Here is an 18,379-nt window from a genome sequence, read left to right on the forward strand (position 1 = left end):
AAGGTGCTATACTTTTGTTATATGGAATTTTACTGCAATTTTTTAAAAAACCTAATTCGCCTTTTAAAGGAATATTCACATTTTAAAAATATTTTTCCCTTTCTCAAAAGATGCTTTTGAAAAATATTTTTCTGGTTTTTTTTTTTTTTTGAAACAAAAAAATACATGTTCTGGCAGGGTGTGGTGGCTCATGCCTGTAATCCCAGCACTTTGGGAGGCTGAAGTGGTGAATCACTTGAGGTGAGAAGTTTGCGACCAGCCTGGCCAACGTGGTGAAACTCCACCTCTTCAAAAAATACAAAAATTACCCAAGTGTGGTGGCACGTGCCTGTAATCCCAGCTACTCGGGAGGCTGAGGCAGGAGAATCACTTGAACCTGGGAGGGGGAGGTTACAGTGAGCCGAGATTGTACCACTATACTGGGCGATGGAGTGAGACTCCGTCTTTAAAAAATAATAATATATATTTCTTTTAAACCACGTAAAATCATGTAGTAAGTACCACATTCTGGGACACATGATTCGAGGGGAGAGATTCAGCTGAGCTGAGATTGCTCTGGAAATGTGCATTTCTTCCATGGGGACTGTCAGCTACTATAAAGTAGGTTGACGCTGGCTCTATGTAATAGTGTGTTTACATGCTTCTTCAGGGAGTCAATTTGAAACAGCTAAGTACTGTGAGGAAAAGGAATATTTTTTCTTATTATGTGTTATACACTGTGCCAGGGACTTCTTAAGTTATCTAATCCTCAGTATAACCCTGAGAAATATTTTCTTCTCATCTTTCTTATGGGGAAACAGCCCAAGAGAGGTTCAGTTGTTGCTCCTGGAGTTACACACTAGCTAGCAATGGTCAATCCAGCTTCAGGTCTTACTGACTCCAAAGTCCACACTTGATCCTCCCTAGTGGGCCAGAGAGTTAGTTAGAAATCAGCTGTGCCGGGTACCCCTGTCCTTCAGGAAACTGCTGGATTTGCTCACCAAGGTTCGTTTTCGTTGGTTTGGTTTTTGTTTTTGTTTTTAAACAGAAGAAAGAATCCATGAAGAAAAAACAAGAAGAAGAAATAAATCAAATAGACGAAGAGAGAACGAAGCAGATTTGTAAGAACTGGAAAGAAGACTCGGAATGGCAGGCATCTCGTGAGTACCCAGATGTCTCCATAGCACCTTCCAGGCTCTCAGCTGATTCTCTCACTTAATAATGTGATCAATCTAGAAAGCACTTAATGTGGGTTGTTGAGAGAGATCTTCACAGTAAGTGACCACTCAAATGTTATTACTAACTTATTACTCAAATGCTTACAAGTTACTTTTGAACAGTGGACTGGTTCTCCATTTCTGTATCACCAAAATTATGATGTAATTTATCAAATAGCGTGATATATAGCTATGGAAAATAGGTTTTGGAAGAGTGTTTAATGATCTTAGACTATGTTTACATGTCATTAGCTTGGGGAAGAAAAAACACCATGAAATAGAATGAAAAGCTTCGCTATTTAGAAATGTCTAAATATCTGAAGGAAAAGAACTGGAAGGTTATAATAACATGTAAACATTAGTTTTCTTGGAGAGGTGAGATTCAAGATTATTTATTTGAATGCTTTTCTGATAATTTAATACTGTGTTTTGGATTTTTTTCCCCTAAGTTTTTGATAGTGAATACATTTTAACTTTGTAATCAGAAGCACACAGGATTACCAGGCCAGATGTGTTAGCATCCAGCTTATGCCTGTGACCCAGCCCTGACTCCTATTTGAGTTAGCAGAGCTGGAGAGAAAGCTCATAGGGGAAGAATAAGTCCATACAACTGAAGGCAGAGGAGAGGGTGCTCCAGAGTGCTAGAAGAATTAGGTTTGAGAAAGAATTAGTGTTTCCATATGACTCAGAGAAGTCTGAACTGCTAGATCATCCTGAGGTAGCTTGAGGAAGACAGCAGGTATGGCTATATTTGCAGGATGTTGAGATCCCACACTGATCTGCAGTTACATTATAACCAATGCTATTTAAATGGCAACTACTGTGAAATGAAAATATTTGCAAGATCCAGTGGCCTCTTTGTACTATGCAGTGAAATCCTGGTATAAGGGAATATTTTGGGTATCTCTTTGAAGTCAAGTATAACAGGATTTGACCAATAATGCCTGAAGTGTAAATATCCTCAATAAAAATCATTTTTACATTCTGCATTAGAGTCTTATTGCTACAATGAAAAATTCTCTTTTACAAAGTAGTTATGCACTGTATAATGATGTTTTGGTCAATGATGGGTCGCATATATTTCTTAGGCCAGGCACTGTGGCTCACTCCTGTAATCGTAGCCTTTTGGGAGGCCAAGGTGGGTGGATCACTTCAGGTCATGAGTTCGAGACCAGCCTGGCCAACATGGTGAAACTCCATCTCTACTAAAAATACAAAAATTAGCTGGTTGTGGTGGTGTACACTTGTAGTCCCAGCTACTCAGGAGACTGAGGCAGGAGAATTGCTTGAACCAGGAAGGCGGAGGTTGCAGTGAGCCAAGATCATACCACTGCACGCCAGACTGGGCAACATAGCAAGCCTCAGTCTCAAAACACACACACACACACACACATACACAAAACCAGAAAAAAAAAAATCATAAAAACCCCAAAATAATGGGTCGCATACATTTTAAAAATATAGTGTAGCCTAAGTGTAAAGTGTTATAAAGTCAACGTTAGTGTGTAGTTACGTCCGAGGCCTTAACATTCATTGAGCACTCATTCACTGACTCATCCCAGAGCAACTTCCAGTCTTGCAAGCTCCATTCACGGTAAGTGCCCTATGTAGAGGCACCGTTTTTTTGGTCCTCTATACCATATTTTTACCACACCTTTGCTATGTTGGGGGTATTATTATTTCTCTTGAGATGGAGTTTCCCTCTTGTCACCCAGGCTGGAGTGCAATGCCATGATCTTGGCTCACTGCAACCTCCGCCTCCTAGTTTCAAGAGATTCTCCCTCCTCAGCCTCCCTAGTAGCTAGGATTACAGGCGCCCACCACCACACCCAGCTAATTTTTTGGTATTTTTAGTAGAGTTGGGGTTTTGCCATGTTGGCCAGGCTAGTCTCAAGCTCCCGACCTCAGGTGACCCATGTACCTTGGCCTCCCAAAGTGCTGGGATTACAGGTATGAGCCACTGTGCCCGGCCTTGTGTTGGGGGTATTTAGATACACAAATACTATTGTGTTATGGTTGCCTCATGATGCATTTCTCAGAACATATTCCTCTCATTATGTGACTGTAATATTTAAAGGCAGGCTTGGGGTACTTTTTCGTGTACTAATGTGTTCTATAATTACCTGTGGTTAAGCATCCCTTTAATTTTTTGCCTGTCGGGCTGATTCTCATTTCGTCCTGCTCCCTGCTCCTTAACCCTGTGCACAAGCCCGTGCCACTGAGTAGTCCTGACCTTTGCTAGTGAGCCACGCACACTGCATCTGAACATGAGTCTACGCAGGATGTGACAATTGTCTCTTATTACTCAGCACCCCTGCCAGCTTGAACCCATGCCCAGGCGGGGACGCCTCACTTGGTCTTGCCAACTGCGGGAAATTCTTGCACACTTTCTCTACTTCTCTCTCATCCCTTCTTCCTCCTCTTCCTTTTCTCTCCCTCAGAAAATCCCCACTCCTGTATGAAGAGAGGAATCCTGCAGCGAATGCTGGGCAAGCCCTAATGACCTGGATCCTAGGTGTTGATAATGATTGTTCCTTATTACAAGCAGATAACAAACTGCTGGGAACCTGCGCTGCTGCCCTTTGTGCAATGCTGAGCCTTCTCACCTGCTCTGTGGGCTGATGAGGGTTTTGTCCAACCCCGTTGCTTTTCTAGTGCGAAAATCCAAAGCAGCTGATGAGAAGAGACGCTCCTTGGCTAAACAAGCACGAGAAGACTACAAGAGGTTATCCCTCGGGGCCCAGAAAGGACGAGGCGGTGAGAGGCTGCAAAGCCCTCTGCGTGTTCCACAGAAACCCAAAAGACCTCCCCTTCCACCCAAGCCTCAGTTCCTAAACCCGGCGGCGTATCCTCAAAAACCTCTTAGGTAAGAAGCCACACAGATGGGTTTAGGCATCAGTATTGCAATGGGCTTTGAATAAGCGTTGAAATTAAAGGCAAATTGTATGAGCTGCCATGGGGTGTGGAGGGCCAACTGGCAGCCTGTGTAAGCAGCTCAGGCTCCTGTCTAAGCCTTCTTCCTGGGTTATCTGGTCGGGCATTCCTCCCCTTCTTAGCTGTCAAATGTCCGTAGCTGTTATACTTAGTATACCCAGTGAAATAGTAAAGCTGTGCATGGAGTAAGAGAATTTCCCATGCCCCTAAGCACCTCTTCCCTTTCACCCCCCAAAGGCGGCTGGTGAGCCAGTGAGGGGACAACAGGAAACAAGTGGGGTTTCACTAATGCCCAAGATCACCCCTTAGTCAAAGATGATCAAAGTAGGAACCCAAAGGCTTGCTGACTTTCGCAGGACATTTTCACTGCCAAGGATTGAAGGTTTGATGGTAATTCTCATTCTGGGATACATAGCCCAGTTCATCTTTTGAGAATTTGGAAAGGCTCCTGTTTTTAGTGAATTGTCTATTGGGTGGTGGTGATCCCATTGTCTCCTAGGCTATGGAAGAACTAGGAAGAACCATTTGTTCTGGAAAAACTCTGCAGAAAAGTGCAATGATGCTATGACAGAAATCCCCATCCCTGATGTTTGCTGATTATAATTTTTTTTCTGGTATTGATCTTATTTTTAACATCCTAGTATTTAGAAAGAAGTATTAAAATCAAATTTTGATTGAAAGAAACAGAATTGTCTAAAGCTTTGCCTTCTGAAATAAAAACTAAAAAAAAAAAAAAAACTGGAAATACTTCTCGGTTTAAGATTATGGAGAAATGAAAAACGAGACTCTTCCCCTGCTTGCAGTCATAGTTATCTTCAAGGTTCTCTTTAAACAGGAATGATGACCTCAGGAGAAACACAAAGGCAGACCTTTTTCTTTACTATAATTATTTCTACTTACCCTACTGGAAAGTTCCATTTTGGGAAATGGGAACCAACATGGAACTCAGTGGGGTAAGTGGAAATAATTACAGTAAAGACAGTGATCTCCAAAGTGATGGTTTGGGTAATGATTCTTTTCTTATCGACAACAAAGCAAGAAATGTAGTCAGGAAATAGGAGTCTCCTTAATTGTGTGAACAGGCGACAAAGGTGCACACGGCCGTCTAAGCGCTGGCGCTTGTCTGTGTGCGCGCTGGTGACAGCCTCGGCAGGGATGTTTTCGCAGCTAACTCCTGTTCTCCATCTCTTCCAAGGGTAGCATGGAAACGACTTGTAGATAGATGTCCCTTTCCCACAGCATTCTGAAGCATAGTATATTTGATTGACAGCAATGAAGGTGGTCTTTAAAAAAGAGGAATTCCTGGCCGGGCGCGGGGGCTCACGCCTGTAATCCCAGCACTTTGGGAGGCCGAGGCAGGGGATCACGAGGTCAGGAGATGGAGACCATCCTGGCTAACACGGTGAACCCTGTCTCTACTAAAAAATACAAAAAGTTAGCCGGGCGAGGTGGCGGGCGCTTGTAGTCCCAGCTACTCCGGAGGCTGAGGCAGGAGAATGGCGTGAACCCGGGAGGCGGAGCTTGTAATGAGCGGAGATCGCACCACTGCACTCCAGCCTGGGCGACAGGGGGAGACTCTATCTCAAAAAAAAAAAAAAAAAAAAAAAAAAAAGGCAATTCCTCATTTTTTGCAACTTAAGACAATGCATGAAGTGCTTTTTGTGAGTCAGACTGGGTGGTTTTAGAGCTGGAACTTGACACAGGGATGGCAGAGGTCACCTCGGAGCCACCCCAGGAAAAGACAAGAGACCAGCCCCTCCAGTGTCTGTGGAGTTTTGCTCCATCTCCAAGGACTTCCCAAAAAAGAGCCTAATTTGGCAGCTAGTAAGATAATGTATAATATAACTTCGTATGTGTGCAGTGTCTGCCTCCCAGGGAAGTCAAATATTATAGGATATTTTCTCCAAAAGGCTCTGAAAATCATTAGGGATAATATATGCACATACATGCATATGTACATCTATATATGTATATCTGACAGTATGTCACACATAACTCAGAAGCACGTGTTAGAAAAAGCATAAAGAACCGTTAAGTTAGTTAATTACAAGAAATTCTAGTAGTTCATCCAAACTTGATTGTGGTGGTTGTGTTTCATAAATTGTATTTTGTTTTTAATTGACACACAATAATTGTACATATTTATGGGATACAGTGTGATGTTTCGATACATATATATATTGTGTAATGATCAAATCAGGATAACTTCCATAGCCATCATCTCAAACACTTGTCATTTCTTTGTGGTGAGAACATTCAAAATCCTATCTTTGGGCTGTTTTGAAGTATGTAGTACATTACTGTTGACTGTGTTCACCCTGCTGTGCAGTAGAGCAGCAGAACTTATTTCTGCTGTATCAGTGTAACTTTGCGCCAGTTGACCAACCTCTCCTCATTTACCATCCCCCCTACTCTCCCCAGCCTCTGCTAACCACTGTTCTATTCTTCTATAAGATCAACCTGGCCGGGTGTGGTGGCTTAAGCCTGTAATCCCAGCACTTAGGGAGGCCGAGGTGGGTGGATCATGAGGTCAGGAGTTCGAGACCAGCCTGACCAACACGGTGAAACTCCGTATTTACTAAAAATACAAAAATTAGCCTGGTGTGGCACGCACCTGTAATCCTAGCTACACTGGAGGCTGAGGCAGGAGAATCACTTGAACCCAGGAGGCGAAGGCTGCCTGGATGACAGAGCGAGACTCTGTCTCAACAACAACAAAAAAGATCAACCTTTTTGATTCCACATATGAGTGAGGTCATGCAGTGTTTGTCCTTCTGTGTTTGGCTTATTTCACTTAACATAATGTCCTCTAGGTTCATCCATTTTGTTGCAAATGACAGGGTATTATTCTTTTTATGGATCTTTTGTTCCCTTTAATTTTTTGAGAAACTTCATACTGTTTATAATGGTATGCTAATTTATATTCCTACCATCAGGCAATGAGAGTTCTCCTTTCTCCAGATTCTCGCCAGCATTTTTTTATTGCAAATGACAGGATATTATACTTTTTCTGTCTGAATAATATTCCATTGTGTATATACACCACATTTTCTTGATTCATTCATTATTGGACACTTAGGTTGATTCCATATCTTGGCTATTGTGAATAGTGCTGCAATAAACATGGGAGTGCAAATGTCTCTTTGACATACTGATTTCATTTCCGTTTGACATATACCCAGTAGTGGGATTGTTGGAGCTTTTGTTCTACTTGGAATTTTTTTGAGAAACTTCATCCCGTTGTCTATAATAGTATACTATTTTATATTTCTACCAACAGGCTATGAGAGTTCTCCTTTCTCTGGATTCTCGCCAGCATTTGTTTTTTGTTTGTCTTTTTGATAACCAAAAATACAAAACTGGGCAAGGTGATATTGTGGTTTTGATGTGCATTTCCCTGATTAGTGGTATTGAACATTTTTTTCATATACTTGTTGGTCATTCGTATGTCTTCTTTTGAGGCATGCCTATTGAGGTTTTTTCTTATTTGGATTATTTCTTTTTTTGCTATTGAGTTTGAGTTCCTATATTGATGCTTTGTCAGATACAGTTTATGAATATTTTCTCCCTTTCTGTAACTTGTCTCTTTACTCTGTTGATTGTTTCCTTTGCTGCAGGAAAATCTTTTTTAGCTTGATATAATCCCATTTGTTTGTTTTTCTTTGGTTGCCTGTGCTTTTAAGGTGTTATTTTTTAAAAAATCTGGGGCTAGGCATGGTGGCTCACACCTATAATCCCAGTACTTTGGGAGGCCAGGGTGGGAGGATTGCTTGAGGCCAGGAGTTTGAGATAAGCCTGAGCAACATAGGGAGACACTCATCTCTATGAACAAATAAAAAATAAAAATCCTTGCTCAGACTGATGTCCTGAAGTGTTTCCCCAATATTTTCTTCTGGTAGCTTCATGGTCTCATCCATTCAAGTCTTTAATCCATTTTGAGCTGATTTTTACCTAGCGAGAGTAGGTAGTTTCATGCTTATACACATCACTATCTAGTTTTCTCAGCACCATTTATTGAAGAGACTGTCCTTCCTCCAGTATGTGTTCTTGGTGCTTTTGTTGAAAATCAATTGACTGTAAATGTGTGGATTTATTTCTGGGTTCTCTGTTCTGTTTCATTGTTTATGTGTGTGTTTTTATGCCAGTACCATGCTGTTTTGATTACTATAGATTTGTAGTATATTTTAAAGTCATTTACTATGATGCCTCCCAGCTTTGTTCCTTATGCTACAAATTGCTCTGGCAATTTGTAGTAGTCTTTTCTGGTTGCATACAAATTTTTAAAGTTTTTTTCTATTTCTGTGAAAAATATCATTGGTATTTTGATAGGAATCACATTGAATCAGATCTTCTTGGGTAGTACATCCATTTTGATAATATTAATTTTTCTTATCCATGAACATGGGATGTCTATTTTTTTGTTTCCTTTCATTACTGTTTTATAGTTTTTCTTATAAAGACATTTCACCTCCTTGGTTAAATTTATTCCTAGTTATTTTATTTTATTATAAAATTGCTTTTTTTTTTTTTTTGCTAGTCCATTGTTGATGTGTAGAGATGCTACTGATTTTTGTAAGTTTATTTTATATACTACAATTTCACTGAATTTTATCAGGACTAAGAGATTTTTGGTGGAGGCTTTCGGGTTTTGTGTATGTAAGATGAGGTCATCTGCAAACAGACAATTTGAGTTCCTCTTTTCCAATTTGGATGTGTTCAGTGCTTTCTCTTGACTCATTCCTGTGACTAGGACTTTCAGTACTATGTTGAACAAAAGTGATGAAAGTGGACATTCTTGTTTTGTTCCAGGTTTTAAAGGAAAAACTTTCCATTTTTCCTCTTTCAGCATGTAAACTGTGATTTTGTCATATATGATCTGTATTGGGTTGAGGTACATTCCTTCTATACCTAATGTGTTTAAAGGTTTTTATCATGAAGGGATATTGAATTTTAGTAAATGCTTTACCTGTGTCTATTGAGACGATCTTGTGGTCTTTGTCTTTTATTCTGTTAATGTGATGTGTCATGTTCATTGATTTGTTTATGTTGAACCATCCTTGCATCCCTGAGATGAATTTCCCTTGATCATGGTGAATGATGTTTTTGATGTGCTGTTGGATTTGGTTTGCTGGTATTTTGTTGTGGATTTTTGTATTTGTGTTCATCACCATCAGGAATATTGGCCTCTAGATTTCTTTTTTGTTGTCTCTTTGTCTGGTTTCGCTATCAAGGTAATGCTGACTTCATAGAATGAGTTTGGAAGAATTCCTCCAACTTCAGTTTTTTGGAATAGTTTGAGAAGAATTGGTATTAGTATTTCCTTAAATGATTGATAGGATTTGGTAGAGACTTACAAACTTAACTTTGTGAAGGAAAGAAACAAAAACACTGATAGTGAAATCTATCAGGTCCTGGGGTTTTTTTGATAGGATACTTTATTAATGATTCAATCTCATTAGTCATCATTGGTCTGTTAAGTTGTCTTTTTCTTCATGATTGAATTTTGCTAGGTTGTATGTGTCCAGGAATTTATTTACTTCCAAGTTTTCCATTTTGTTGACATATAGTTGTTTATAATAGTCTCTAGTGATCTTTTTATTTCTGTGGTATCAGTTGTGATGTGTCCTTTTTCATCTCTGATTTTGAGTCATCTCTTTTTCTTTGTGTAGCTAAATGTTTGTCGATTTTATTAAAACCAACTCTTCATTTCATTCGTATTTTGTATGGTTCTTTAGTCTCTATTTTATCTATTTTTGCTCTGACCTTTATTATATTTCCTTCAACCAATGTTGTGTCAAGTTTGTTCTTGTTTTTCTAGTTCTTGTGGTTCGACAATAAATACTTATTTGAGATCTTTCTACTTTTTTGATATGTGTGGTTATTGGAATAAACATCACTCGTAGAACTGCTTTTGCTGTATCCCATAGGATTTGGTATGTTGTTTCCATTTTCATTCGTCTCAAGAAAAGTTTTGGTTTCTGAAATTTATTTATTGACCCATTGGTTGTTCAGGAGCATGTTTAATTTCCACATATTTTTTTCTAGTTTTCCTCCTATTACTGATTTTTTGATAAATTTTAACTTAAAACAATTTAAGAATTGTTTTATGGCCTAATATATTCCTGGTGAGTATTCTATTTGCTGTTGAGATACTGTGTATTCTGCAGCTGGTTGACAGAATAGTCTGTAAATGTCTGTTAGGCACCTTTTAGAGTGTGGTATAATTATTGATTTTCTGTTGGTATGATCTGTTCATTGTTGAAAGTGGGGTATTGAAGTCCTCTACTATTGTTGTATTGCAGTCTTTCTCCCAATTTAGGTCTATTAATATCTACTTTCTAAATTTAAGTGCTTCTATGTTAATTGAGTACATATATATTTATAACTGTTCTTGCTGTATTGAACTCTTTATCATTGTATACTGGCCTTCTTTGTCTCTTCTTACAGTTTTCAGCTTCAGGTCTATTTTATATGATATATATGTAGCTACTCCTGTTGTCTTTTGGTTTCCATTTGCATACAACCTTTTTTCCCCCATTCTTTCCCTTTCGGACTATGCATGTCCTTACAGGTGAAGTTAACCCCTTGTAGGCAACATATAATTTGGTCCTGTTTTATTTTTATCTAGCTGCTCTATGCTTTTTAATTGGAGAATTTATCCATTGATATTCAAGGTAATTATTGATGCGTAAGGGTTTACTATTGCTATTTTCTTTCTTATTTTCTAGTTATTCTGTAGATCCTTTCTTCTCTTATGGTCTTTGTGGTTAGGCACTTTTCTCTAGTAGTACGTTTTGGTTCCTTGCTTTTTATTTCTGGTGTATTTGTTATAGGTTTTTGCTTTGCGGTTACTATAAGACTTACAGAAAACATCCTATAGTTATAACAAGTTAATTTAGAGACTTACAAACTTAACTTTGTGAAGGAAAGAAACAAAAACACTGTATACTTTACCTCCATTCTCTCCTAGCATTTTGTATTTTTGATGTGATGATTTACATTTTTATATTACGTATCTGAAATTATTGAAGTTATTTTTGGTAGTTCACTTTTTAGTCTTCATATTGAAGATATAAGTGGTTTACACATCATGATGATAGTATTAGAACAAAAATCATGGTAGCATCCTGTTTATGTTTGAAGAACTATTTTTTAGCATTTCTTATAGGACATGTCTGGTAGTGGTAAATTCCCTCAGCTTCTGTTTGTCTGGAACTATCTTTGCTGTGTGCAGTATTCTTGGTTGCATTTTTTTTTTTTCCTTCAGTGCTCAGCATGTATCATCTTACTTCTTTCTGGCCTGTAAGGTTTCTTCTGAGAAGTCTGCTAACGAGTATATTGGATCTGTCTTATATGTTATTTGTTTCTTTAGCTGCTTTTAGGATCCTGTATTTGTCTTTGCACTCTGAGGGTTTCATTATAGTATGTCTTGGGGTATTCCTGTGTAGGTTGAATCTGATTGGTGACCTTTGACCTTCCTATGCTTGGCTATTAATTTTTTTCCAGGTTTGGAAAGTTTTCTGTTATTTCTTTGCATAAGCTTTTAACCCCTTTGTCTTCCTGAATTCCCTCTTTAACTCTAATAACTCCAATATTTGCTCTTTTGATGTTGCCCCACAGACCCCAGAAGCGTTCTTCATGTCATTCTTTTCTTTTTTATGATCTGTATATTTTCATATAGCCTGTCTTCTGGCTCATTATTTGTTCCATTTGATCAGGTGTGCTATTGAAACCCTCTATTGCATTTTTCATTTTATTCATTGCCTTTTTCAGCTCCAGGATTTGATTTTTTAAAATTACTTCAGTCTTTCTGCTAAATTTCCCTGATATATTTTTGAATTGACTCTCTGTTCTTTCTTGAAGTTTGTTAAGCTTCCTTAAAACAGCTATTTTGAATTGTTTCAGAGGTCACACATCTCTATGACTTTAGGCTCAACCTCTGGTATCTTATTTTGTACATTTGGTGAGGTCATATTTTCTTGAATCTTCTTGATGCTTGTGTATGTGTGACAATATCTGCACATTTAAGGATTAGGCTTTTATTCCACTCTCCACAGCCTGGCTTTATTTGTGCCTGTCTTACAGAGGCCCTTCCAGAAATTCTAAGCCGACTGATGTTTCCTGAGCCTGTGACCAATGCAGCCATCTTAGCGCTAGAGGGCGCTCCAAGCCCAGGCTTGCTGCCAGTCTCCCAAGGGCTCTATGATTTACACAGCTCTCCTTCCTTGATGGACCTGAGGAAGAACTCAAGGAGGGTACAGGGGCTGTGTGGGGAAGCTGGTCAGGGACTCCAGTACAGAAGACTGATTTAATGACGCAGACAAGTGTGTCTCCTAGTCTCCTAGTGGATCCCAGCAGGGAATGGGTAGTTCCTTGACTTCAGTGTCAGGGGATGGAGCTGATACTGGACCCCCTCAGTATCTGTTTATGGAGGGTGGCTGGAGAGCCCATCTCATTGGCTCAAATAGACGCTTGTCTCCCAGCAGGTGCCTCTACAGACAGGATAGTTCACTGACTGCAATGGTGGTTGTGTTGTGTTTAAATTGAATTATGCTCAAAATTAGTAGGTTGTTGAGTAGGACTTGGAAGTCTGTTTATTACATTGTAAGGCTACTCTTTGTAGTAGAAATTGACTTACATCCTAGAAATTAAGTTCTGCTACTGAATCTATTTCAGAATGATTCTGCTGCCTGTATCTTTGTCTTACCAAACTTCAAATACTCTTCTTCCTTTTACTTTATATTTCTTTCTTTCTTTATTTTTTTAGCAGAACTAAATGTCATCAAAGGGTGGAAAAGGAGAAAGCAAGTCAGGGAGGTTAGTGGAAAGAGAAACAAGAGTGAATCAAATAATGCAAACATGAGGAAAGAAATCTGTCTTACTGCATTTGATTTCTTTTGTTTGCAAATACATGCTTTCCAGGAAAATGTGCTGGGGTAAAAGTGTATTTTGCCTTTTAATGCTTATTTTTTTCAGATGTTAATTGAAAGTTAATGGAGCTTCTAATTCCTATACAAATGAATTTAAATCTATGTGTTAACACAGCAGTGGATCATTCTTATAACTAGCCCTTTAAGACTGGAAGGACAAGTGACAGATTTATATTCCTTCCTCTTCTGCCCCTGAGGAGGTGTATAATGGTGGTGTGTAGGGGGTCCAGCCTCCTGTTAGCTGAGGTCATTGAATTAGATCTTGAAATGTATGTAATTATCTCTCCCTCCCGTTCTCTCACTCTCTCTACACACACACACACGTATATATATTTGCATGTATATATATTTGTAAGTATAAAGCACCTCTGGTGTCTGTAGACATGCATGTATATATATGCATGTCTATGTGTGTGTGTGTGTACGTATACACACACATATATATATGACTTTTGAGGGCATTATTTTCAAATTAGTTAAATCTAACTTGAAAAACTTTTATAAATAACAGAAATCAGGGAGTGGTGAGGACAGTGTCCAGCTCTGCCCAAGAGGACATCATCCGGTGGTTTAAAGAGGAGCAGCTACCACTTCGAGCAGGCTACCAGAAAACTTCAGACACCATAGCCCCCTGGTTCCATGGTGAGTGCAGAGATTTCCTCAATGGTGTTTCGTCTCAGGGCGGATGAAGCTGTGCTAATCCACCAGGAAGACAGAATAAAAGCTTCCATTTATTGGTGCTGCCCAAAAAGAGTCTTTCAGATTATTTTCACAAAGCAGTGTTTCAAAGACGCCTCAGTAAGCTGCATTCTCATGACTGTTTAGAAGGCAGTCAGCATTCACGGGCACTGTATTCACTGTGGGATAGATTTATCGCCACAAATAAAACCCACAGGACGGGAGGGAAAAGTGATATTCCTGGTGACTTACCACTCGGTTGTTTGATTGCAACTTCCATCAAATGGCCACATTTTCCTTCCATTGAGGGAGACACAGTTATGGGGGTGGGAAGCTGGATAGGACGCTGGCTGAGCAACCTTGAACAAATCATTGTTGTTTTCTGTAGGAAACCAATTTATCTAAGTCTCATTTTCCCCATCTGTTAAATGAAGGAGTTGAACTTTGTGGTCTTGTAAGTGAAAACTGGCTTTGATCACCTTGTTTCCAGTATGTAGCTGAGTGTGCAACATAGGTGGTTGGATCCTGAGCAGATACCAGTTAGTAAACATTTTCTGTATTTGACTCAAGAAACTTGATTCACGCCCCTCTTCCACCCAGCAGATACTTCATGGACCTCTCTGTTTCTTGGATCTCAAGAAAAGTGAGTGGCTTCTTGGCTCAGTTGACTTCCATAAGGTCCATGGTTGAATTGGACTAATTGGCTATATGGCAACAAAAGGTGCTTTAAAACAAAAATACGGTCCCCTCCCAGAGTTATGTTTGTCCTCAGGATGTCTTGGTTTGAATTATGTTTAAGACATCTTTCCTTGAAGTAGTGTCATCTCACACATAAATATACCACAATAGTAAACTCCCAAACACATAGCATGGGAAACTTTCTAAAAGGAATAGTTATTTGTGATAGGCTTTCTCCTAAAGGGCTGCTTGTGAGGTCAGAATGTCACAGCGGAACTGTCTGTCTGGCATCACAGCGGAACTGTCTGTCCGGCGTCACAGCGGAACTGTCTGTCTGCCGTCACAGCGGAACTGTCTGGCTTCTCTTGGAAGTATTTGTTCTCTGGCGATTCAGACTTCATTAAGTGTCCATCCCAGAGGAGTCCCTTCTCCTTCCCAGGATGAAGTTGCAAGCCTCCTTCCTTTCTGCTTTCAGACACTGGGGAAGAGATGATGGTGTCAGAGATGAACAGAAAGAACGTGGGGCAATTATGCATTAGCCGTGGCTGTCTCAGCTGTCTGATAATGCCTTGCTTTCCTTTTTAAAATAAGCACTGAGGAAATCAGCCACTTTGTAGTTTCTGTGTCTTTGGACAGAAGAGGCTGTCATCTCTGATTATAAGATTGGTAGTTTTTTAACAGCAGGGAGTAAGAAATGGAAAATGTCAGTTGTTATTAAAAACCCTGGGACTTTAACAGGCAGTTCTGTTCGAAAGGCTGAAAGCTAGGAAGACACAGACTAAAAATCGAGTTGGAGCTTTGGTTAAAAAATATGACTCTTGAGTTTTACATAAAGTAACTCATTCAGGTGTGCTTATTTTTGATTTATTTTCACTTATATACATATTTTTCAGAGTCATAAGCAAAATAAAAAAAAACTATATAATTAATAACCAGGACATAGCCACATAGTCAGTATACATCTCTATTTTCAGTTTCAAGAAGATACAATTTCACATTTTCAGGATAAAGAGAATATGCATCACATCTTATCTCCTTGAAATATAATTATCACCAGGAAACCTATTCTGAAATATTAAAATGGTAGCCCTTTGTAGGTTTATTATCTTCTTTCCTTTGTCACATCCACCATGAATTACCCTTCGTAAGATGCTATTTTGGTTGCCTAATTTTTCATCCCACAAAGTTTTATACTTTCATCTTTTTCTCTCAATTAAGCTCGAGATAAGGATGGGAGTGAGTAGGAGAGGACAAAGGGATTGAAGACTATTGGACTTCTGGCTTTTGTGGCTGGGAAGAAGGTGGCTGGGCTATCAATGGAGAGAAGGAACATAGGGGATGGGGAGGGTTAGGGAAGCAGAGAAGAGAACAGAGAGTTCTATTTCACAGCATGATAAATGTAGTTAATAGAGTATTGTATGTTTCAAAAGTGCCAAAGGAGTAAATTTTGAATGTTCTTACCAGAAAAAAAAAATGCTAAGTATTTTAGGTGATGGATGTGTTAATTAGTTTGATTTAATTATTCCACATTGGGTTCATAAATCATAACATCACCTGGTATCCCATAAACTTACACAATTGTAAATTGAAGATTTACAATGAAAAAGTTCCAAACTCCTCCCTGTGATCCACAATGCCTACTTGATCTGCCCCTGTCTGTTGCTCCAGACCCATCTTAAGCCACCGTCCCTGCCTTGGTCACCTCTCCAGGCCTCCCTTCCATCCCGCAGACACACCACATTGTCCCTACCTTAGGGTTCTTGCAGTTGCTCTTCCTGCATGCCTCCCTTTGGCTGACTTCTTAAGGAATTGACTCAAGTGATTATAGAGGCTTGGTAAGTCCCGAATCTGACAGGGTAGGAGGGAAGGCTGGACATGTGGGGAGGAATGGCCTTTTCCATCCAAATGCCTCCTGCTGGCAGCGTCCCTTCCTGCTCAGGGGAGGTCAGCCTTTGTCATAGTAAGGCCTTCAACTGACTGGACAAAACCCACACACTTATGGAGGGTAATCTGCTTTACTCCAAGTCCTCCCATTTAAATCTCATCCAAGGCCAGGTTAAAATTAAAAAATTAGCCAGACATGGTACTGCAGGCTTATAGTTCCAGCTGCTCAGGAGGCTGAGGTGGGAAGATCACTTGAGCCTAGGAGTTCGAGACTGCAGTGAGCTATAATTGTGCCACTGTGCTCCAGCCTAGGCAACAGACAAAGACCTTGTCTCTTAAAAGAAAAGACCTTTTCTTTTAAGACCTTAAAGAAAAAAAAAAAAGAAAAGAAAAAGAAAAATAACAAGTGCTGGCAAGGATGGGGAGGAATTGAAATTCTTGTGCACTGTTGGTGGAAAGGTAAAATCATATAGCATAGCCACTGTTGGTGGGAAGGTAAAATAATACAGCATAGCCACTATGGAAAACAGTATGGCCAGTTTCTACAAAGTAAAACCACGGAATTACCCTATGATCCTGAAATTCCAATTCCATTGGGTAAATACCCAAAAGAACTGAAAGCAGACTCTCCAAGAGATACTTCTGCACCTGTGTTCTCAGCAGCACTATTCACAATACCTGAAACACGGAAGCAACAGATAATGGGAAAGCAAAATGTGGTCCATCCATAGAATGGAATATCATTCTACTTCAAAAAGGGAGGAAATTCTGACATATATGACAACATGAATAAATCTTGAGGACATGATACTAAATGAAATAAACCAGTCACAAAAAGACAAATACTGTACAATTCTACATATATGAGGTATTTAGAATAGTCAAAATCACAGAGAAAGAAAGCACGTGGTAGTTGCCAGGGGCTGGGGGTTGGTGGTGAATGGAGCATTATTAAATGGGTAGTTTCAGTTTTACAAGGTGAAACGACTTCTGCAGATGGATGGTGATAATAGCTGTACAACTTTTTTTTTTTTTTTTTTTTTGAGGCAGGATCTGGCACTGTCTTCCAGGCTAGAGTGCATGGTGTGATCTTGGCTCACTGCAACCTCTGCCTCCTAGACTCAAGTGATCCTCTTGCATTAGCCTCCCAGGCAGCTGGGACTACAGGCATGCACTACCATGCCTGGCAAATTTTTTTGTATTTTTTTTTTTTTTTTTTTTGTAGAGATGGAGTTTGCCAGGTTTGAGTTGTTAGTCTCAAACTCCTGGCCTCAAGGGATCCATCTGCCTTGGCCACCCAATGTGCTGGGATTATAGGTGGGAGCCACCACAAGTGGCCAATTGTACAATATTATGGATGTATTTAACACTGAATAGTACACTTAAAAATGGTTGTCCCAGCACTTTGGGAGGCCGAGGCGGGTGGATCACCTGAGGTCAAGAGTTCAGGACCAGCCTGGCCAACATGATGAAACTCCATCTCTACTAAAAATACAAAAATTAGCCAGTCTTAGTGGCAAGTGCCTGTAATCCCAGCTACTTAGGAGGCTGAGGCAGGAGAATTGCTTGAACCTGGGAGGCAGAGGTTACGGTATGCCGAAGATCATGCCACTGCACTCCAGCCTGGGCAACGAGAGTGAGACTCTGTCTCAAAACAATAACAACAAAATGGTTAAGGTGGTAAATTTTATATAGTACATACTTTTACATAATAAAGTCTCCATGTCTCATATTATATGCAAAAATAAATTATGGGTGGATTGTGCATGACACAACAAGCAAAAACCATAAAGGAAAAATAGCTAAATTTAACCTCATTGAAATGAAAAACCCCTCTCCCTTAAAATGTGTCAAAAGACAAGTCACAAACTAGGAGAATACATATGTAACTCATATAATTGACAAAGGATCAGTATCTACAATATATGAAATCCTACAGGTCAATATAAAAAATCAATTCACTAGAAAAATGGTCAAAAGATCTGTGTAAGTAATTACAGAAGACCTACTTATCCAGCCAGTAAAATATGAGCTCAATCTCACTATAAATTAGTACAAATTAAAATAAGATTCCACTGT

At 39.5% G+C, this 18,379-nt stretch overlaps 1 protein-coding gene across 6 annotated transcripts in view; it reads left to right on the plus strand.

Moving 5' to 3' along the window:
- SH2D4A (SH2 domain containing 4A) overlaps window positions 1-18,379 on the plus strand; it is an 83,634-nt gene that overhangs the window by 47,667 nt on the left and 17,588 nt on the right. For all 6 annotated transcript variants that reach the window (XM_015144873.3, XM_077943122.1, XM_077943124.1 and 3 more), the window contains 3 exons: window positions 1,028-1,139; window positions 3,852-4,062; window positions 13,572-13,702. In XM_015144873.3, the coding sequence (XP_015000359.3) occupies window positions 1,028-1,139; window positions 3,852-4,062; window positions 13,572-13,702 (454 nt within the window). The remainder of the gene's footprint in view (window positions 1-1,027; window positions 1,140-3,851; window positions 4,063-13,571; window positions 13,703-18,379) is intronic.

The sequence above is a fragment of the Macaca mulatta genome, chromosome 8, assembly GCF_049350105.2.
Source record: "Macaca mulatta isolate MMU2019108-1 chromosome 8, T2T-MMU8v2.0, whole genome shotgun sequence".
NCBI classification, from domain to species: domain Eukaryota; kingdom Metazoa; phylum Chordata; class Mammalia; order Primates; family Cercopithecidae; genus Macaca; species Macaca mulatta.